Source organism: Colossoma macropomum, unplaced genomic scaffold (assembly GCF_904425465.1).
Source record: "Colossoma macropomum unplaced genomic scaffold, Colossoma_macropomum, whole genome shotgun sequence".
Lineage (NCBI taxonomy): Eukaryota > Metazoa > Chordata > Actinopteri > Characiformes > Serrasalmidae > Colossoma > Colossoma macropomum.
The window spans coordinates 18,060-42,708 of NW_023495727.1; the positions used below are offsets into that span (position 1 = coordinate 18,060).

General features: G+C 39.2%; 1 protein-coding gene across 6 annotated transcripts in view; it reads right to left on the reverse strand.

Moving 5' to 3' along the window:
- LOC118802885 (trichohyalin-like) overlaps positions 1-24,649 on the reverse strand; it is a 77,718-nt gene that overhangs the window by 12,879 nt on the left and 40,190 nt on the right. For 2 of the 6 annotated variants that reach the window (XM_036563308.1, XM_036563302.1), the window contains exons 1-3: positions 2,000-2,185; positions 1,729-1,791; positions 1,227-1,553 (exon numbers count right to left, since the gene is read on the reverse strand). In XM_036563308.1, the coding sequence (XP_036419201.1) occupies positions 1,227-1,553; positions 1,729-1,747 (346 nt within the window). In that variant the 5' untranslated portion in view covers positions 1,748-1,791; positions 2,000-2,185. Of the gene's footprint in view, positions 1-1,226; positions 1,554-1,728; positions 1,792-1,999; positions 2,186-10,992; positions 11,541-12,913; positions 12,975-13,550; positions 13,565-14,327; positions 14,356-15,601; positions 15,616-24,649 lie in introns of those variants that run through there. The other 4 variants (XM_036563303.1, XM_036563304.1, XM_036563307.1 and 1 more) reach the window with 3 other exon arrangements.

A 24,649-nucleotide genomic window follows, 5' to 3' on the forward strand; every position in this document is an offset into this window, starting at 1 on the left:
ACCTTTAAAGAAAAGGCTGGAGATCACATTCTTCATCTTAAACTCTTTAGAAGATTAGAAGATTAAGATAAGATTTAATCTTATCTATCTATCTATCTATCTATCTATATATATATATATATATATATATATATATATATATATATATATATATATATATATTTATATATATAAACTTTTTATTTTATTGTTTTGATAAATGTTAGCTTTAGTTATATATGATATTTATATTTAAATTTAGTCTCAGACAGTTTGTATTTTACACTCAAATACTTGAATTTCAATTTAAAATATTGTAGTTTCATCAAATGGTCAGACATTTAGATAATCTTCACCATCATCACCAGATCTACAGGCTGGGGATCACATTCACTCACATTCTTCACCTTAAACTCTTTGAGATTATAAGATTAAGATACGATCTATATTTAATTGTTTTGAAGAATGTTTGCATTCATTTACATGATATTTATATTAAAACTTGGTCTCGACTAGTTTGTATACATTTTATAGACACGAATTTCAGTTTGAAATACTGTGGTTTCATCAAATGGTCAGACGGGGGCGCTGGTCTTAATACAGCTCCTGGCGGGAGTGGACATCGCTCAAGAGAAATGAGCTGAAGTTCAGGGTCTGAATCGGAGAACTGAGACTCGCCTCTTTATTGGTCAACTCCGCCCCGCGCGCAACCAGTCTGAACAGCGCGCGAGTCCACAGATACGACTGAAGTGAGAATAAAGATGCGCAGTTTCGGTTTTATCTCCTCACTACGCGCAGCTCAACTCTGAACACGCCCCTTTTAGTGTCTGTAGTTTGTGGATCTGCAGCTTTAATTAGTTAAGAACAGGATTTTTTCTGTAGTGACGTCACACATTACATGTGATATTTTAATTATATATTTTTTTTTCACCTAAAATATTTATTTTGTTCTCATAGAAGTTTTTAGTTGAGTTGCAGTTGTAAGTTTTCCACTCTGCAGTCATGATGTGGAGGTTTAGTGTCAGAGTGAGAAACAGAGTCACTGTTTTTTCTACTGAAATGCTCCATCTGTCCTTCACTCCACATTAACATCATTTATCCTCTGTATGTTTTACCTCCTTTATCTGAACACAACACCATTCTGAACATCTGTTTCTCATTTCTGTCTCTTCATCTTTCTTTCTGAGACGCTGATGATGATGATGATGATGATGAGTTTATGTAGAGTGACCTTCATGAATACTTACCGTCCCACACTCTTTCTGTACACTCCTCTGTTGTGTCTCCAATGATGACCTGACACAGATAAACTCCTCTATCTGACCATCTACAGTCTCTGATCTGTAAGGAGACGTTTCCTCTCTGCAGCTCCTGAGTGAACAGACTCACTCTGCCCTCGTAGCCCCTCCCCTCTGTCACCTGCCTGTTCTTATAGAGACAAACACAGTCTGTCTCCTTAAACCACCTGATCTCCATGGCAACAGCACTGATTTCAGGAGACAGGTGACAGGAGAGAGTGAGAGCAGAGCCAGACTGAAACTTTCCATCACGGGGTCCAAAGAGTTTAAACTCATCTGTGTAGAAACACAAACACACACACACACACACACACACATACACAAACACACACACACACACGTTAATAGTTGTGTCTCGTGTGTCTCCACAATAAAAATAAACTCTCTGATTGAATATTATTTAATGATGTTCACAGTAAAACCTTTTGTAGGTTCTGGAAGTTTAACTTACTGTTTCTTGCAGCCGCCATTTTTATCTCTTTATCTCCTCCTACAGATTCACACTAATACAATCCTACAGAGAGAGAGAGAGAGAGAGAGAGACAGAGAGAGAGAGAGACAGAGAGACAGAGAGAGAGAGAGAGAGAGAGAGAGAGACAGACAGACAGACAGACAGAGAGAGAGAGAGAGAGAGAGAGAGAGTGATTTATACTTATTTTCCACTCAGGTTCGATGTTCACAGTGATCTTTATCCTGATTAGCATGATGCTAACTGCTCTCACCTGTGCTGTTCTTCATACAGTCATATCGCTGCTGGTGGTGAAATATGTCCACATTTTAAATCAGTTCATATCAGGTTGTTGTCTATAACAGCAGATCCATAATAATAAGACCGAGTTTAAACTCTCCACTAATCTCACACACGACTCTCCACTTCAGCGTCCAGAGCGAAAGAAGCAGCAACTACTTTCACTTTCACCTTCATTCAGTCGCCAGTCTGGGTTGCCAGATTGATTCGAGGATTTCCAGCTAAACAACTTTTCCAAAAAGGGAGTAAAATCTCAGTAAAATATCTCAGTAATAATAAAGTGATGATGATTAAACAGAAAGAGAAAGGACTATTAACCGTTATGGAAAGTCAACAAATGATCATTATACAGAAATCCGTGTTGAAAATGATGTGATTTATTAATGCAGGCAGGGCAGGTTAGCACTTCTTTCTCTTCTGCTTTAACTGCAGAGAAAACATTTAGTGATGAACTTCGTAGAACTAAAGGAAATAATCCATTTAGACTTTAATTACAGAGTTCAATGTGGGAATATCTGTAAATATCTGGCAGCTCTTTCTCAACTCAGTCCATCTGAACGAGGCCATTTATTGACTTTCTAAGCTGAATAACAATAACAGGCAGAAATCTGTTCTCATATGAGGAAACTGAATGATCTGCTTCAGATGACAGACTGTTTTTCTCACAAGCTAACGCTCCATATGTGCTCGCTAGACAATAATCCATCATATTCATACTAATAAAAGGAGTGAAGTTCACTGATGGAGCCTCTTTTAGACTAAACTCAGTGTTACAGCAGGAATATTCAGAGAGAGACTCACTCACACCTTCATCATCATCATGAAGGAGGTTCTTCATCAGGCAGCCATGTTCTTCACACAGTCTTTTGGGGAGAAGAGCATTAATGAGTGTTAAACTCAGCTCAGCTAACATCACTACTGTTATCACTCTTATCAACACTTTCAGACTCACAATAAAGCTCTGAAATATTTTGTTGATGTTCAGCAAAGTGATAGAAGTAAATGTGGAATCAAAAGCAGAGCATCAGTGAATATTACACTGTAGTTACTGATAACATTATAAAAGCTCTTTCAGTGTCTTATCAGTGTTTGTTTCTAATGCAGAGCACTGCTCACACTAATGTAGGAACATCTTTATTCACTTTTCCAGTAACGTCTACAGGCCTTCAGAACACTGTATATTTCTTGTTATATAGAATCTTTACACTTCTATTAAACTGAGAGTTGTTCTACACTGTAATGTTAAAGACTGAAGAAAAAGCTCTTTATGAATGAGGTTTTGTATTAAACTACATCTGGAGACATTTGGAACATTTAAAACATTCAATCTGTTCTCTGACCACAAGAGGGCAGCAGCATCTAAATGGACTGAACCTGCTTTCATTCCTTTACTCCTCTTAAACCGAGAGCTTTTATGGCTTTAATGGCTGTTTTTACTCCTTTTTCTTTTCTGTTTCTTCACCACAATCTATCATTAATTAACTAATTAACATCTTTTTAAAAGCCTAAAAACATTTCCATACACAAACATTTAGAATGTTTAGCTGCTTCCACAGTCCCCCGAGCCCACTTTATCCGGCATATTCATCAAAAGTGGGACAGTACTAAAAATCCACTTTGTCAAAAATTCAATATAATTTTGACAGTAGCTACATATTGTCAAACACTGTCCCACTTTTGCCAAAATTACTGTACTAGAAAATTACAATTAAATTAATACTATAAACAATTCACCATATCTTGCACATTTAACCATAAATAGGGTAGCTGTGATTTTCAGTAAATGTCATGTATGTAACATCATTCCACACAACACACACAAGTCCAGTACAACACTGATGCTCAGCTTATCATTTGTGTCTTTCATGTCCTCAACTGAGGAGACTGTTCAGTTCAATCTTCCCACAAAAAGCTCAGAAACACTGAGATAAATAACTAGATCATCACATTGATTTATCAGTCTACTCAGGCTTTAGTAGGAACTTCAGTGTTTGTAAAGAAGCTGTTTGTTGAGCTAATCTTTAAACTCCATCTAACAAGAATGAAAGCTAAATGTCATGCTCTGATTTTAATATAGTTAATAAACAAGAATTACGGTTTAAAACTGAATGTTTTATGTTTACTATACTATTACTATATTCAAGTAATGTAATCTGATTATTTTGGTTACTTTTGGATCACTTGTCTTTTTTAACATGTACAGTTAAAATATAAAAATCATTAAAAATAATTTCAACAACATTTTCGAGATTTCACTGAGAATTTCACTTAACACAAAGCAAACCCAAAAACTGCAGTATTTCATGAAGCAGAATAATAGATTATAGGTGACTTAAATATTGTGACTCACACAAACGGTCACTCATCTCACGTTTAGCCAAATCTAAGTGGAGAAATACCAAATATACCGGAAACATTTCAAACATAAAGATGACAAATTTGTACATGTGCACTTGTGATCATGGAAAAAGTGCAAAGTTCAAAAATCAAGGCAACTCCCAAGGAAAAAAAACTGTGTGACAGGAAAATGAAAGAAGACTGAAAGGGAATACAGGGAAACAAGTAATTGCTGAAGAATGATCCAGGTCATCAAGTTCAACATACAAATGCAATATAGTTTAAAACTATAGTGCTCTCCTGTGATTTTGCCTAATATGTTATAAATCTGTTGCTTATCATATTGAAGTCAAAAGATCAATCAGGCAGAAATCTCATTTGAGACCCCTCATTAAATATAATTACAAACAGATGCCATTCTAAAACTAACTGGCCATCATTTGTGTTCTCTCCACTGAAGACTGTTTTGGCTCATAAGGTTTTTATGATGGTGTGTTGTGCTTGGATTTTGATGATGGGGATTTACAGACATCAGCTCTCCATGGTTTCAGTTCAAAGGCACTATGAGTTTGAAAAGGTAGTATTTTCACACGAAAAGTAAGAAGAAGGTGATCGTCCTAGTTACAAATAATGAACATTTACATAAATTAACACATTGTACCCATCATTCAAAAACTTTTGAAGGAAGAAATAATCATTGTGAAAACGAAACGAACTTCGCTGCTCATGAGACTTCACTCTCTTTTTGTGATTCAGAGCTGTTCGTTAATGTTTGCTCACTCCAGCAGTAAAATCTGGCAAGTTAACGTTCACTAAAGCTATTGTCTTACTCTTCTCTCTCAGTCTTTTTTTTTGTTTTTCTTACTTTTTTACTCATGTTTGGATGGCATATATTGTTCATTGTTACCGCACTGTTTTTTGTTATGTATATTATGTCTACTAGACCCCAGGAAGAATAGCGGCTACCACAATAGCAGCTAATGGGGATCCTAAAAATAAATAAATAAACAAATAAACTAAAGCTGCTTTTCCACTGCATGGTACTGCTCGACTAGGGAACTCTGGTATATGGTAACTGGCAGAGTTAAAAGACTCAAATATCTTCAGAAAATTGCTGCACATTCTGACGACAAAAATAAAATGCTTACTAAAAGTTCTATTGACTGGCAGAGAAAAGGCCGTGAACTGCTACTGGGGAGGGGGATTCTTCAGAAATCTCTTCTGGTGGCATCGGCCTCCTCCTCTCCTCTTCCCCAAGTTAAAAAATCTTTTAAAATCTACACAATTCAAGGGTCATATTTATCATTAAAACAGTAAACAAAAGGTGACGAGTCTACATGTATGTGGTTTGAATGTAATCCTACTGGTAATCACCTCATTTGTAGAACGTGCCTGTAATCTGATTACTGTCTTTTTTACTGTAACTGTAAAAGAATAGTTACGTTTTTTTTTTATCCTGATAATGTAACATCTTTACATGTACTACCCAACCCTGAATATACATTATATCTTTAGTATACGTTACAAATCATCTTACTAATCATTCAGCTCTCCTGCTCTCCTCTCTATCACTCCAGGCTCTCTCTCCTCTTCTCTGTGTGATTCTCTCTGAACAGCTGATATCTGATTATCTCACTCAGCTGCTTTCCACACTGCACTTTGATCAAACTGAACAAGCTCAGGCTTATGACATGTCCTAAGGAGAGGAGCGGAGCACTCAGTTTACGACATCAACACTGGTCGTTTTACGGCAGTAAGGTTTTTACAACAGGATTCAAATCTCCCACTCTGCTCTGTATGATGCTCTTGGGGGTGGGGAGATTCAGAGTTAAAAGCCCTGGGTCCAACCTGGGGTTGGTGGCAGACTGGACAAAGATCTTCATATAAAACCATAGTTTCTGCGAACCCAGGTCCCCTGACTCTCTGTCTGTGGCAAGATTGAAGATTTACATCAAGGACAACATACATTAAGATACCAGCACGTCATGTGATTTGACACCAACACTTCAAACTCATCTTTAACAAAAACAAATATGATGGCATACAGCCTCAAGGCTACTGACTTTGAGGTAAGTGTAGATATTTTTCTGTACATTTAGAGTAGTGTAATAGAATAATATCTGTATTCCTGTGGGGAATAAAAATAAGGGTTAAAACATTTCCCTAAAAATACTGTTCTAAATAAAGATGCAAATGTGTCTTGAGATCTGTACCATATAGAGATTTTTTATTTTTTAAAATATGTACCCAAATCAGGTCTCTCATCCTGGGAGATACAAACAGTAAAATTAAAAATAAATTTAAGAGTTAATATGATAATAAAATTCAAAGGTGTTTGCTGCATTGCTGACATATAAAATTCCTAAATACAATAAGTTTTATTTTTCTTAATTACTGATTTAAAATAAAATGTTTTGATCTCATTTTAAAATGTGTTTTGAGTTTCTCATTGCTGAGAGGACAAATTTATCCATTCTGAGCTCATTTTTCCATCAGGCGATACAATCTATCAAATCAGTGCATTTACTATGAGTGAAAGTCAGTCACTCTCACTGATCTGATCGAGCGCTCATACAAAGGAGCCGCTGTGTTAATCTGCTAAACAGTCCTCTAGTGTCCTCCTGATGATCATCTCCTCCTGCTGTGATTCTCTCTCTGACTCCCTCTCTGAGTCTCCATCTCAGTGTTTCTATCTCTCTCTCCTTTTCATCCATCCTACAATCAAACTCTTTCTGTTTCTTTGTCATGACTTCCCAGATTCTCTGCTGGAGTTCAGGCAGGATGATCTTCATGAGGTTCCTCTCTGCCTCCATCTTGGCTTCTCCTTCATACGTCTCTCTGATCTCCTCCATCTCCTGTCTGTGTCTCTCCTCCATCTCTCTCCTCTCCTTTTCAGTCTCTTCTTTCAGTCTCTCCAGCTCCAACTGAACCTCATTCCTCTGCTGAATCTCTCTCTCCACCTCTCTCTCCAGCTCTACCTTTCTCCTCTCATCTCTTTCCTCTTTCAGTATTCCCTCTAGTTTAGTTATTCGCTCTTCATGCTGAGTTATTTTTGTATGAAAGTCAGCAGTTGATTTTGTAAACTTTATGAAAGTCTCCTGTACACATCTCTCCAGTTTCTCTCTAGTTTCTCTTTCTTGTCTCTCTCTCATCTCCTTTCTTTCTCTCACAATTCTTCTCTCTATCTCTCTGATCTGAGATTGTGTCTCCAGGTAGATCTCACTGCTGTAGAATTTCTCTCTGTTTCCTTCCACCATCTTCTCTATCTTCTCCAGCAGCTCTGAGATTTGAGAACCATCTCCACTCTCCTTAATGCTGAGACAGTGAAACCTGTTCCCACATTTCTCTACAAGTCTCTGGACCTCCTGGTTTCCTGACTGGATAAACTCTTCAATGTTCTTCTCTTGGACTTCATCAGTAACAGTGAAAAGGATCATCGTGTTCCTCCAACATCTCTCTCCAAAAATCTCCTGCATTTTCTCCAGCATGCCTCTCTCCTCTCCTGTAGACTGCTTCACTGGTATGACTAGGAGGAAGGCGTGGGGTCCTGGGGCAGACAGACGGACACAGAGTCCCACATCCTGTCTCAGCTCGTCCAGAGAGAGTCCAGGACAGAACCAGTCAGGAGTGTCCACCACAGTCACCTGCCTCCCAGCCACCTCCCCCTGTCTGCTCTCACTCTGCTGCCTCACTGTAGACGCTCCAGCCTGGCTCCTCTCCTCTCTGCCCAGGATGGTGTTTCCTGCTGCTCTCTTCTCACATCCAGTCCTCCCCAGCAGCACCAGCCTGAGCTCTGATACAGGAACTGACTCTGGAGAGGCTGAACTAGAGGATTCTCCACTCACTGTGAATCAACAAGAATTAGGTATTTCATTTCGTACTGTGTGATGGTGATTATTATATTCATAGAAATCTTTAAGATACCATTTGAAACTGGAATCATTCACTATCTGGAGAAGGTCACTGCATTCTGTCTGTTTGTTAAAGGACATATTGGCTCATATCTAGCATAGCAATGGATATCACAGTAAGCCACAGCTGAATATAAGAGTTATTATAGTGAGTAGCGTCTCTTTCTCCCCAGTCTGGATCTCCTCTGGATCAGCATGGAGGCTCAGCTGCTCCTCCTTTAGGTAAAGAGTTACTGCAGTGATGGCTGCAGCAGCACCTGCTATATTTATCCTACTTTTATTCAGTTTTGTTCCATACCTTGCAGTTCTATAAATGTACTCAAAACAGGCTTTTAGTCACAGTTTTTTTACCCACTGCTGGCTCATGAACATTCAAGCAAAAATGCTGCCATTGTTGTAGCTGATGAAGTGATTATATTAGTGAAATGATGAACTCTGTATGTGTTAAAACTATAAAACAACACTTTTGTGTATAAGCAGTCACATCAGACGCAACTTAATCATTTGTATTGTACAACCCCATTTTAAAAAAATCTAAATAAAAACACAATGCAATGACATGCATATCATTAAACCCTATATTTCATTGAGACAATATTTCAAATGCTGAAGATAAAAAAAATGATAGTTTTTAAATATATATATATATATATATATATATATATATATATATATATATATATATATATATATATATGCCCATTTTGAATTGATGCCAGGAACACATTTCAAAATAGCTGGGACAAGGGCAATAAACGACTGGTAAAGTCGTGTATTAAAAAAAACCTTGTGGAACATAGGTTAATTTCTATCAGGTCAGTAACATGAATAGGTAAAAAAAGAGCATCCCAGAGAAGCTGGGATTTTCAGAAGTAGAGATGAGGAGGGGTTCACCACTCTGTGAAAGACTGCATGGGCATATAATGCAAATATTCAAGAATAATGTTTCTCATCATATAACAGCAAAGAACTTGGGGATTATCATCATCTATGGTACATAATACCATTGAAAGTTTCAGAAATCCAGAGGAACATTGTATGCAAGGGACAAAGCCAAAAATAATATTGGCTGGCCATGATCTTTGGACCCTCAGGTAGCACTGTATTAAAACAGACATGATTCTGTAGTGGAAATCACTGCATGGGCTCAGGAACACTTCTGAAACACAGTTCATCGCTTCATCCATAAATGCAAGTAAAACTCTATCATGCAAAGAAGAAAACATAAATAAACCCAGACTCCTCTTTCCTTTTTTGGAAATCATGGACACCACTAAATCCGGCTAAAGAGGAGAGGGACCCTCTGGCTTGTTATCAGTGCACAGTTCAAAGTATGCATTAACGCACATTGTATTGGAGACTTGCAGATCAGTGATGGCACCATTAAGGCTGAATAATACATGTATATATAAGTTGTGTAGCAACATATGGAGCTGCCATCATGTTTCTTATGGAAGGCTTTGCAAGACATTGCCAAACCACATTCTGCTCTGTAGTAAAAGGGTCCAGGTGCTAAAATGGCCTGCCTGCAGCCCAGAACTGTCACCCACTGAAAAAAATCAGGCGCATTATGAAACGAAAAATATGACAAAGGAGACCCCGAACTGTTGAATAGCTAAAATCTTGAATCAAGCAAAAATCTGAAAACATTTCACTTTCAAAACTACAGCAGTGTCTCCTCAGTTCCCAAATACTTACAGAGTGTTGATAAAAGAAGAGGTGATGAAACACGGTGGTAAACATAACCCCCTCACAACTTTTTTGAAACACGTTGCTGGCATCAAATTCAAAAAGGGGCATATATTTTTCAATACAATTTCTTAATTTCCACATTTGATATGTTGTATTTATACTATTTGTAACTAAATCCAGGGTTTAAATGATTTGCACACCATTGCATTCTGTTTTTATTTAATTTTTGCACAACGTTTTTGGAAAGGGGGCTGTAAAAAACAATTCCAAAAACGTTGAGGAAGTATGTGAAATGCTTATAAAACAAAGCTGTGATTAGTCTTTTTACTTGTATTAAATTGAAAACAAAATGAAAACACAATGTTTTACCACATGGATTTGATTGTTATTTGTAAATACATGCTTGTTCCTAATATGGCGCCTGCAACACGTTCCAAAAAAGTTGGAACGGGACAAATTCATAAGAGTTTAACATTTTGCTGTTTAATGTTTTACTGTTCTCACCAAATACCAAAGTCTTAAACGGCTACATATTATAAAATAAATGACAAATGATTTATTTCATTTTAAATCATAAATTTTCCTGGAATATATGCCTGTATTCTAATTTTCTAGACAACTACACTGTGTGATCAGTTCTTAATAGCAATGTGCACACTTTATACATTTATATTTTAAAGAATTTATTTTAAGCGTTTTCAAGCAACCTTAGTAGTTACTTACAGTCTGGAGGATCAATCTCTTTGCTGTTTCTCCTCCTGGCTGGAGCTGCTGAGTCTGGATCTGTTCTCTCCTGCAGCTGCTTGTTTCTCTCCTCTAGAAGTCTGTCTTTCTCCTGCAGTTCCTTTCTCAGAGTCTCCAGCTGCTTTTTACTGCTTTCCACCTCCTTCACTGTGATCTCCAGTAGAGTCTCTTTCTCTCTCAGCAGTTCATGCTTCTCATCTATTTCTTTCATCTCTCTATCAAACTCTTTCTGTCTGTTTGTTATAACAGTCTGAGTAATGAGTTCAGGCAGCTTCCTGATGAAGTGTGTATCTGCTTTTACTGCACTCTTCTCTCTGATCTCCATCTCCAGTCTGAGCTTCTTCACCATCATCCTCCTCTCCTCCTGCATCCTCTTCAGCTCCTCTTCAGCCTCCTTCATCTGCTCATCTTCTCTCTTCACTTCTCTCTCCAGCTCTCTCCTCTTCTCCTCATTTCTCTCCTCTGATAACTTTTGCTTCCATTTATGTTTTTGTTTTTCATGCTGTTTTATTCTCTCCTTTATATTTTTAACTGCCTCCTCTGAGCTCCTCAAATCATCCACAACAGCTCTCATCTTTCCTCTGATCTCCTCTTCTTCTCTTTGTCTCATCTCCACTCTTTCTCTCACTCTTCTTTCCTGCATCTCTCTGATCTCCAGATTGATCTCTCTGATGGTGTCTCTCTCTTTTAGTTCTTCTTCTTTACTGTGTGTTTGTTTGGCTGTGTTCTCCAGTTCAGTCTCAGCTCTCTTCAGCTTTTCCTCCTCCGCTTTCTTTTCTTCAATTAAGCTCATTAAGTTCTTCAGTAGAGAAAGTCTCTCCTCTTTTAATTCTGAAATGATGATTCAGATTTAATAGATTAATGTCATATCTTCAGTAAACAGTGTGCAAACCAAACAGAAAAAAACAAACAATAACAAAAGATAAAATAAATCATCAAGTATAACTGTATCCTGTTTGAAGTGTGTTATAATTTACAAAATAAGTAAAAAATCATTTATGATAGTTTCCCTGAACTATTCAGTTGTCTTAGCATTTGGGTGTTTATCAAATGTCCCTGTGATGTTATTCAGTGTTTATGAATAATGAGGTGGATTTTGTTTGTTTTGTTTATAAACAAGCACTAACACTGTTAAACACCTGCACAGCTAGCTCTGCATTTTCTTTCATTTTTTTTCATATCCAAATCGACTAAATTCGACTAAATTGTAAAAATTTTGGATGTCCAGTGGTATCAGAATCACATCAGTATCAGCAGATATTTGCTTAAATTATTAATTTATTATTTAATTTATTAAATTATTAATAATATCGGCATCAGACAGATGTTTAGATTTGACTGATAAAACAAACTGATAACTGATGTATTTATTTTACTCTGGAAGAGGAGAATGTTTAAGAGACGCAGGGCTAATGTGCTAAAACATCTGTATTATATTCATGTTAATGCATTTTTAACCCTACAGAAATAAATATTACATTTCTCTGTAATGCTAATCAATGTAGATCTAGTATCAATTTCTACAGCATATGAGTGTTTATGTATCAGTATCAGCAGATAGACAGATGTAAAATATTGTATATCTGCATCGAACCACAATTCCCATATCAGTGTATCTCTGGTTATAATTTAACAGTCTCTGCTGTTGTCCTAATATTTAAACCAATATAAAAGAGTAGCAGCAGCCTGGAAAAGGTAAAGACTGTAAACACCTCCTCTAGTGTGAATGAGGACACTGCATCTTTTCCAACAACTGACCACACAGCACTAGTCAATCTGAATGACCTTTTAAAGAACACCAGTCACTGACTCTGCATCCAGCTGTCTACGCGCATGATGACAAGGAAATATTACAGAAAAAAGCTTTTACAAATGAACAAATATGAACATCCATCCATCCAACATTCCATAATAAGAAAAAGAAACAGAGAAGCCTCTAAATGTATAGGTAAAAAAATAAATAAATAAATAAAAAATAATAATAAAAGCAGAACAAACATCCTCAAAATGAATCACAAAGATGGTTCAGTACCAAATGTCTTTAATGTAAACTTCTCAATATAATGATATATATGATATATTGATGTAAAAGCTCAGTAAATGCTGTAAAACCTCAACAAAACCTATAGTGTCAACTATACATTATACTAAAATAACCTTAAAAACACACACTTACAAAAACAAACATGTATGTTCATCCTCACCTGTCAACAGAACAGATTCCTCCATTTTCATTCTCTGCTCTTCTGTCCATTCAATGTCCCACTGCAGATGAGAAGAAAACAGTGTGAAGATTTCATGCATGATGTCATTCTGTATGTTATATGATCAATAACTGTTTCTCTGTTTAAATCACTGTTGGTGTGTCAGTACGAAACACTGAGAGCTGATATTAATAACAGTAGAGAGTCTCATGACACAAATACATCATAAAAGCAAACACTTATCATTTTAACTTAATGTATAAACTTTGTTGTAATTCACTGTATTTGATACACTACAGAGATTGAGCTGTGATCATCACAGCAATATTTTATTAATAACTGAATGAGAGCGTTATTGTATACTTTCAATTTTTATAGTGAATCATTCATCGATCATGAGCTCATTAGAAGTAACAGACCCACTGATCCGCATTAAGACTATAATAACATTCAACTCAACACCATGAAAGAAATTCAAGAAAAGAAGCAAAACACATTAATGTGAACTTTATGAACAATGAACGCTGCACACCTTTTACACAGGATAATGTTTTTATTAATGGACATTAATACAATTTGAAATCATATTTAAGTAGATTATTAAGGAAATGTGGTCTATTTAAAATAATGTGCCCACCTGAAAAATGGAGGCTATCATCAAGTGGAGGAGAATCAGATCAGAGAGAAAGAAACAACTTTTAAAATACTGAAAATATGCAATAACACAAACCATATAGAAGGACAAGAAGGTGTTGTTAAGAAAAGTGCTCAGTTTCTGGATCACAGATTATTGATAGTCAAGCTATCAGGTTACACTTTTTGCTGATTATCTGCAACATTTTAATCTACTCTAATAATCCAATCAACTCAGTAATAAACACATTCCTGCTGAACATTTACTAATATTTTATTATTAGCTCCATTATCGTCTTCATAGAACAGTATTAAATATAAATGCTGATATAAACATGACTCTGCTGTTAAAGTTCATGTGAGGAAATGATTAATATAATCAGAAATTTGTATTAATGATAATCAGTGTGAAAAACTGTGAACTTCACTTTGTAATCTGTCAATATCAGTGTGTAGATCAAATGTGTGTGTGTGTGTGTGTGTGTGTGTGTGTGTGAGTGAGTGAGTGAGTGAGTGAGTGAGAGAGAGAGAGAGAGAGACACTATGTGAATGAGGTAACAGTGTTAGTAATGTTCAGTCATCTCAGGCTGCTGTGAGCTCTACACTACAGTGATACATACAGAGCTGAAGTGTGTGTTAGTAACTCTCTCTGCTGATGATGTTCAGCTGAACACTCTGAACACACAGTACAGATAAATACATTCAGTCTTTACAACACAAACATTCTTCATCAACAATCAGCTCATCACAATAAAAGCATTACACACTGAATTATACTCACTGATGAGTACTCCTCTCTTTAAAGCCTCCTGTGAAGTGAATAATATATGTGAGGTTTTCATTGCATCAAATCCTAAGTGAATTATTCCATTTAAATATTAGAAAGACTGGAAATTTAACAATCATGACAAAAGTTACATAAATGTGATTATGTAACTGAGTAATAATACTGAGCAAATACTGAACAGCAATAAAAACTGAGCAAAAGTGATCCTTCCTCTTAAAAAACGCTTCAGCCACTTTATTAGTTTTAACTCTTTCCTGATCATCTAGTAAATCTCTGCTGAGAGACTCTGCAGACTGAAGCAGTAAGATTTGATGTGTGACTTTACTGAGCCTCCCTTAAGCAGCTAAATCGCACCAAACAGGCTCATTCGTTTGCGCTGCGTTTGTGCCATCAAAAGAAATGTTTGTGCTGTTGTATTTATCAAGTTATAGGCACGAAAATTATCGTTAAATAAGTGACATTACTCCACCCCTTCAACGTCCAAATCGCACAAACGCATAGTAGCATTTTTATTCAATTTCTGACCACGAGGGGCCAGCTTCACAGAGGTGAGGAAAACTACAGTACTGAGAGACACTCTAATGATAATGATGTACTGATGATGGAACGACTCAAATATTCCATCATTGTGACGAAGCAGACTCAGGAACTCGAGAAGGATCCATGTGCAGATGTATAGACAAACAGGGCAGTCCAAAACTCAATGTCAAAAGGCAAAGCAAAAAAGGTCGCAAGAGAGAAATCAGTCCAAAAAGCCAGGCACGCAGAGCAAAAAGGGACAAAAGGCAAAAGCAGATTCCAACAGATCAGGCAGAGGTTAAAAACAGCAGCAAGACCAAAAAAAAACAAACAATCTTTAGTCAGACACAAAGGAGCTGGCGATACTTTGCACTGACTGGCTGAATGGGAGGAGTATTTAAGGTGTGACTGATTAAGGAGATAAGGTACAGGTGGTTTGATTTGGGAACAGGGCTAGTACTCGGGAGAGTGAGACCTCTGGTGGCCAAATAGTGAATTGCTGACAATCATCGCATAAGAACAGTGACATCACTCCCAACAGAGCCAGATTGCTTTTATTTGTGGTGATTTTTTCTCCGCAGTGCAGTGGGATTATGCACAGGAGCATTGTGGGAAGAAAGGATGGAGATGGAAGACAAAGCTTTCATTTTGTCTTCAGAGACTTTGCTCATCACATGAACATTAAACAGTTTTTTAAAAATGCAATACATTTGGGTACAAGCTGTCAGGAGTAAATATACTTCACTTACCGACTCATCATATACTGTGTAAAACAACAGAAGGAAACATAATGTTAGATAAAACATTGATAACATTTACAGGTAGAATACTTATGAATAATTATCTTATCAGAATCTCCTTTTTCTCATCTGTATTGTAGTTTTTCATCCTTCACTACTGAACTGTCACTCAATGCTTTCAGTACAACTCCATGAAGATTTTCAGCTAAACAGTTAAAGTGTAACTTCAACACGTGTCCACTCACTGTCCACTCTATTAGACACTCCTACCTGGTCAGTCCACCATGTACATGTAAGGTCAGAGACGATAGCTCATCTGCTGCTGCACAGTTTGTGTTGGTCATCCTCTAGTCCTTCAGTGGTCACAGGACACTGCCCACAGGACGCTGTTGGCTGGATATTTTTGGTTGGTGGACTATTCTCAGTCCAGCAGTGACACTGAGGTGTTTAAAAACTCCAGCAGCACTGCTGTGTCTGATCCACCCAGACCAGCGCAACACACACTAACATGCCACCACCACATCAGTGTTACTGCAGTGCTGAGAATGATCCACCACCCAAATAGTACCTGCTCTGTGAGGGTCCATGGGGGTCCTGACCACTGAAGAACAGCTTAAAAGGGGGCTAACAAAGTATGCAGAGAAACAGATGGACTATAGTCTGTAACTGTAGAACTGCAAAGTGCACCTATGTAGTAAGTGGAGCTGATAAAATGGACAATGAGCGTAGAAACAAGGAAGTGGTCATAATGTTATGCCTGATCGGTGTATGCTTGTTCTAGAGAAAAAGCTAGTGCCACGGCGGGTTCAAGAGTGCTGAAGACCCGCCTGGAGTGCTTCAGCACTAATGTTGTAGACAGTGAGGTACACATGGGACAACGACCCATCCTTATTCAGCTCGGCTGGAAGCTACTAATTAGAGCTACACCTCATCCACACACATTCAACTACCCTTTAAAAACAGAGCTTGGAGACAGAAGGAGGAGGCAGGTTGGGCCAACAGAATCTGTTCTCACTCTCCTTCTGTTTTGTCTCCCCACCGATGCCTAGGCAGTAGGCGTGGATAGCCACACCCAGAGGAATGATGAGCCCTATAGCCACACCCAGAGGAACGATGCGCCCTACAACTACACCCAGAGGAATGATGAGCCCTATAGCCACACCCAGGGGAGTGATGAGTCCTATAGCCACACCCAGAGGAATGATGAGCCCTATAGTTATACACAGAGGAATGATGAACCCTATAGCCACACCCAGAGGAACGATGAGCCCTATAGCCACACCCAGAAGAATGATGAGCCCTATAGCCACACCCAGAGGAATGATGAGCCCTACAACCACACCCAGAGGAATGATGAGCCCTATAGTTATACACAGAGGAATGATGAGCCTATAGCCACACACAGAGGAATGATGAGCCCTATAGACACCCAGAGGAATGATGAGCCCTATAGCCACACCCAGAGGAATGATGAGCCCTATAGCCACACCCAGAGGAATGATGAGCCCTATAGCCACACCCAGAGGAACGATGCACCCTACAACTACACCCAGAGGAATGATGAGCCCTATAGCCACACCCAGAGGAACGATGAGCCCTATAGCCACACCCAGAAGAATGATGAGCCCTACAACCACACCCAGAGGAATGATGAGCCCTATAGTTATACACAGAGGAATGATGAGCCCTATAGTTATACACAGAGGAATGATGAGCCTATAGCCACACACAGAGGAATGATGAGCCCTATAGCCACACCCAGAGGAAGGATGAGCCCTATAGCCACACCCAGAGGAAGGATGAGCCCTACAACCACACCCAGAGGAATGATGAGCCCTACAGCCACACCCAGAGGAATTATGTGCCCTATAGCCACACCCAGAGAAAGGATGAGCCCTACAACCACACCCAGAGGAATGATGAGCCCTATAGTTATACACAGAGGAATGATGAACCCTATAGCCACACCCAGAGGAATGATGAGCCCTATAGCCACACCCAGAGGAATTATCAGCCCTACAACCACACCCAGAGGAATGATGTGCCCTATAGCCACACCCAGAGGAATTATGTGCCCTATAGCCACACCCAGAGGAAGGATGAGCCCTACAACCACACCCAGAGGAATGATGAGCCCTATAGCCACACCCAGAGGAATTATGTGCCCTATAGCCACACCCAGAGGAAGGATGAGCCCTATAGCCACACCCAGAGGAATGATGAGCCCTATAGCCACACCCAGAGGACTTATGTGCCCTATAGCCACACCCAGAGGAAGGATGAGCCCTACAACCACACCCAGAAGAATGATGAGCCCTATAGTTATACACAGAGAAATGATGAGCCTATAGCCACACACAGAGGAATGATGAGCCCTATAGCCACACCCAGAGGAATGATGAGCCCTATAGCCGTACCTAGAGGAAGGATGAGCCCTACAACCACACCCAGAGGAATGATGAGCCCTACAGTTATACACAGAGGAATGATGAGCCTATAGCCACACCCAGAGGAATGATGAGCCCTATAGCCACACCCAGAGGAATGATGAGCCATATAGCCACACCCAGTGGAATGATGAGCCATATAGCCACACCCAGTGGAATGATGAGCCCTATAGTTATACACAGAGGAATGATGAGCCCTACAACCACACCCAGAGGAATGATGAGCCCTATAGCCACACCCAGAGGAATGATGAGCCATATAGCCACACCCAGTGGAATGATGAGCCATATAGCCACACCCAGTGGAATGATGAGCCCTATAGTTATACACAGAGGAAGGATAAGCCCTACAACCACACCCAGAGGAATGATGAGCCCTATAGTTATACACAGAGGAATGATGAACCATATAGCCACACCCAGAGGAATGATGTGCCCTATAGCCACACCCAGAGGAATGATTAGCCCTACAACCACACCCAGAGGAATGATGTGCCCTATAGCCACACCCAGAGGAAGGATGAGCCCTACAACCACACCCAGAGGAATGATGAGCCCTATAGCCACACCCAGAGGAATTATGTGCCCTATAGCCACACCCAGAGGAATGATTAGCCCTACAACCACACCCAGAGGAATGATGAGCCCTATAGCCACACCCAGAAGAATGATGAGCCCTATAGTTATACACAGAGAAATGATGAGCCTATAGCCACACCCAGAGGAATGATGAGCCCTATAGTTATACACAGAGGAATGATGAGCCCTATAGTTATACATAGAGGAATGATGAACCCTATAGCCACACCCAGAGGAATGATGAGCCCTATAGTTATACACAGAGGAATGATGAGCCTATAGCCATACCCAGAGGAATGATGAGCCCTATAGCCACACCCAGAGGAATGATGAGCCCTACAACCACACCCAGAGGAATGATGAGCCCTATAGCCACACCCAGAGGAATGATGAGCCCTATAGCCACACCCAGAGGAATGATGAGCCATATAGCCACACCCAGTGGAATGATGAGCCCTATAGTTATACACAGAGGAATGATGAGCCTATAGCCATACCCAGAGGAATGATGAGCCCTATAGCCACACCCAGAGGAATGATGAGCCCTACAACCACACCCAGAGGAATGATGAGCCCTACAGCCACACCCAGAGGAATGATGTGCCCTATAGCCACACCCAGAGGAATGATGAGCCCTACAGCCACACCCAGAGGAATGATGAGCCCTACAGCCACACCCAGAGGAATGATGAGCCCTACAACCACACCCAGAGGAATGATGAGCCCTACAACCACACCCAGAGGAAGGATAAGCCCTACAACCACACCCAGAGGAAGGATGAGCCCTATAGTTATACACAGAGGAATGATGAACCATATAGCCACACCCAGAGGAATGATGAGCCCTATTGTTATACACAGAGGAATGATGAACCCTATAGCCACACCCAGAGGAAGGATGAGCCCTACAACCACACCCAGAGGAATGAAGAGACCTATAGCCACACCCAGAGGAAGGATGAGCCCTATAGTTATACATAGAGGAATGATGAACCCTATAGCCACACCCAGAGGAATGATGAGCCCTATTGTTATACACAGAGGAATGATGAACCCTATAGCCACACCCAGAGGAAGGATGAGCCCTACAACCACACCCAGAGGAATGAAGAGACCTACAACCACACCCAGAGGAATGATGAGCCCTATAGCCACACCCAGAGGAATGATGAGCCCTATAGTTATACACAGAGGAATGATGAACCCTATAGCCACACCCAGAGGAAGGATGAGCCCTACAACCACACCCAGAGGAATGAAGAGCCCTATAGCCACACCCAGAGGAAGGATGAGCCCTATAGTTATACATAGAGGAATGATGAACCCTATAGCCACACCCAGAGGAAGGATGAGCCCTATAGTTATACACAGAGGAATGATGAGCCCTATAGTTATACATAGAGGAATGATGAGCCTATAGCCACACCCAGAGGAATGATGAGCCCTATAGCCACACCCAGAAAAATGATGAGCCCTACAACCACACCTCGAGGAATGATGAGCCCTATAGCCACACCCAGAGGAAGGATGAGCCCTATAGTTATACACAGAGGAATGATGAGCCCTTAGTATACATAGGAATGATGAGCCCTATAGTTATACATAGAGGAATGATGAGCCCTATAGCCACACCCAGAAGAATGATGAGCCCTACAACCACACCTCGAGGAATGATGAGCCCTACGGCCACACCCAGAGGAATGATGAGCCCTTTAGCCACACCCAAAGGAATTATGAGCCCTATAGCCACACCCAGAGGAATGATGAGCCCTACAACCACACCCAGAGGAATGATGTGCCCTATAGTTATACACAGAGGAATGATGAGCCCTATAGCCACACCCAGAGGAATGATGAGTCCTATAGTTATACACAGAGGAATCATGAGCCCTATAGCCACACCCAGAGGAATGATGAGCCTTATAGCCACACCCAGAGGAATGATGAGCCCTATAGCCACACCCAGAGGAACGATGAGCCCTATAGCCACACCCCGAGGAACAATAAGCCCTATAGCCATACCCAGAGGAATGATAAGCCCTATAGCCACATCCAGAGGAATGATGAGACCTATGACTACACACAGAGGAATGATGAGCCCTACAGCCACACCCAGACGAATGACGAGAAGTATAATGCCATGCAGAGACTATTCATCCTCAAGTGTGTGTGAGAAAACGTCTTGGAGGAATTTATCAAATCTGCATATTTTCTAATTATTACTTCTTTTTTCCCCAAAACCCCACTGTTTATATTTATTAAGATCTTGTATTATACAGGAAATTTTGTATGATGTGCGAGTATTAAAATTGAAAGGCTTTATGATTGAAAATCATTGAAAAAAATAAACCTGGTAGATTGGATAACTGTTGCAGAAACAATAATAATACGTTTTTTGTTACACCACTCATCCACTCCATCATAATCTTAACTTTTTTAGCTTTAAATGCAAGTCACAGCAGTTCTTGTTCAACATGGGACTCCACAATATTTATTTATTTTTTACCACCAACCCAGAACACTCCAGAACACTCCAGAAAAAATAAATTAAAATGTCCCAAAGTCAGTGCAAACCATCTAAAATTCTAAATGTTATCCTTTAACATTATTTTCATCTATAGTGGTTATTTGTATAAAGACGCACAGTTCAAATAATTAGGAAATAAATTATTGTTTTTTGATTTAAAGATTTGCTTTGATCATAAAAAAAAATCTTGGCATTAGTAGTTTTAATTATGTATTATAAGTTTCTTACAACTAGTGTTAGGAAGTTAAACAGGTCATATTATCCCCTCTAACGAATATTTTATATTGCTCTGAAAACAACAAATTTTTCTTTCAAACAACTGTATTTATTCAGGTTTTTTATAAAACCTAAAATTTACAAGATTACATTTGAATGCATCATGATAACATTATAATTTACCTTTGCCCAATACTAATTTTTACTGAACAGAGCTTCAACACATACAGTGTAACTCAATGCAACCTAACAGTAAAGAGGTGCTGACAGCAGCTCAGTGAGACTCAGGTCTTGGGAAATTGTGACCCTGTTTCAACTCTGAGCCGGTATGATCCTCATCCCTGTTCTGTCCTGACATGTAGGTCGACTTAGGTGAGATTCTGTTCTCTTGTCTTGGTGGTTGGTTTGTGTGTCATCTGTGACGGTCCCTCTGTACTTTCCCTTAAAAAGTACAACAGGTATTATTGCTGGCATGACCAGGACAATGATCACTACTGCAGGAACATTTTCAAATCATATTTTTCATGGGTACTGCACCTTGGTCAACTAGGAAACAGCCAGTGATTACTAACAGTAACAGCAAGAGATGCTCAGTAGTAGTCAGCCCCTGTAATGGAAAAAATGATTAGTGCTATCAGTGCACAGTTGATCCAAGTTGTCATTTTCAAAGTGATGGGCAAATAATAAAAATGATAAAATCCCAGATATCCCCTTTTGTCTCATAAACATTATGCAGGAGGTGTGTCTTCTGTCCCAAACACATTTTTCCATCCCCAGGACAAAAGGAAAACCCTTAGTCTCGAGTCCTTGTACTAACGCACGTCACTAAGACAGTAGACTACTTCCCCACCTATTAAAAAAAAATCTTGGTAATATTGTCATTCTGCCTTTAAGCCAGGTCTATTCATCAAACCAGCCACATGATAAACCACTGAACTGAGCTCTGTGACCAGGTTTAATAGGGTTTTTGTAAACAATAAAGGCTTGAGTTACATAAGAACTACAGCTTGAATATCCGATACTTATTCAAAAAAATTATAATAACAACGAGCCCGTCTATCAATAATGTTGTGTGTCTTATAGAAATATTAAGTTTTAATTATGTTTAATGCCAGTGGTGAATGCAAAAATGTTTCCAGTCACTATCTGTGAATACTTCTGTGTGTCCTCACCAAGTGAATACTATGCAAGCTCAGGTGGTCTCTCAAATCCTCATAGACACACTCCAGTGGACAACAACTGGCAATAATCCCCTGGAATAAAATATCTTCAGAGTTTACTAGAAAGCTTGAAAACAAGGAGCAACCAATAGGACATGAAAGATTTGCCTGTTGGTAGGGGCGATCCTAACCATCAGCCCTACACCAGTGAAGAAACATCTTAGTGAAACTTCAAGGAAGATTATTTGAATTTGTCATGTGTCATTCAGAGATGTTACTGAAGATCAAGTTGTAGGTTGCGGTTATGACTGATGCTGCTTTTGAACCATTTCAATGAAGATCAGGAGAAGATGCTTTGACAGTTGATGAACCGTGTCTGCCATCTGAAGTTGTTCAACTTCCAACCATAGCATGCATCGTTGTGTGTGGTATGATTTTTTACCCCTCCACGTTTAAGGAAATAGCATTTTTTTGTCTTTAACAGGTTGATACTGGCATACTAGATAAGGGGCTCACTGGGCATCCTGTTAAACTTTTAAGTATACATTCTCAAAGGGTTAGGATTACATGCAAGTGTTTTACCGTTCCTCAAATACAACTGATTGCCTAATTGGCCATGTGACCACCACTAAAAAAAGTAAATAATTAAATGAACAATATGCACCAAATTTTGAAACATTATTTATAAAGTAGATCTCTAACATATTGAGTAAACATTAAGGTAAAACCTAAGATATGAATGTCTTCTTATTGTGCTAGCATGAAAGCCAAGTAAGGGCAAAATATTTTCTACATTACATTACATTACAAATTTAAAGTTAAAAGAACAGTCTGTGACTTTTTCCCTCTGCTGTGTACCATAGGGAGTTCTGCCTCTGTTCTGCTTCTGTCTGACAGCTGAATACTTCATAACTGCAGTGAACCGGACCATTGTGACTGGTAGTGTTCCAAATTTTGTCGATGCCCTTGTACTGATGTTTGCAACACACTGCAGCCTCAACATCAGTTATCCAGCAGAACTAGCAGCAACTTTGGAATTCTCGCACAGGTAAAACTTAAAGTGTAATTACAGTGCTTGCAAACGAATGGCAAGCAAATCTTCAAGGATCACAGATGGAGAATAGCAGACATTAGTTAGGTCTGCAATTAGAACATCTCCCATACAATAAGACACCACCAAAAGTCATGTGAGTTGGGTTGCTAGAAGAAAGCCTCTGTTGTCAGGAACCAAAAAACTCAAGCTCCTACAGTCTGAAAGATGGTTCTGAACTTTGTGACCAGAGTTTTTTTGGCAAGAAACACTTAGGTTTGGTATAGACACAAACACAGCCATGCACAAAAATAACTCCTCCCCACTGTGAAGTATGGTTGTGGATCTTTGATGTTGTGGGGCTGTTTTTCTTCCAAAGGCCCGTGAACATTTTGGTCAGATACATGGTATCGCAGACTCCATCAAGTAACAGCAGAAATAAATTCAAAACCTGACTGCCTCAGCCAGGAAGCTTAAACTGGGCTATAGTTTGAATCTTCTAGCATGATGGTCCAAGGCACACCTCAAAATCAACACAAAAACAGTTCACTGACCACATAATCAAGGTTTTGCCATGATCATGCCAGTCTCCTGACCTAAACTGAAAAGAAAACCTGTGGGATGAAGAGGAGAGTCCACATTGTGGACCTCAGAATCTGAAGGATCTGGAGAGGTTCTGTATAGAGGAATGGTCTCAGATCCTTTGCTGTGTGTTCTCCAGTCTCATTATGCATTCTAGGAGAAGACTCAGAGCTGTTATCTTTGCAAAGGGAGGCTGCACAAAGTATTAAACATAGGGGTGCCGATTATTGTGGCACACAAGGATTTGAGAAAAAAAAATCATAATAAGATTACGGTTTTAATTTCAATCATTGTACTGTTTTAAAGATTTGAGTTCTGTGTAAATATTTTGAGTTAAATATTTTGAGTTAAATACAATATATCTATCAGAAAAAAGAAACTGAAGAGATTAAAAAAAGATATTAAAACTGGATTTTAAACAATAAAATACAAATCATAATAGATAGAATGAATTAAATATTTCACACAAAAGATAGAAAAAGTGAGATTTAAATGATTTAAGTGAGATTTAAATGA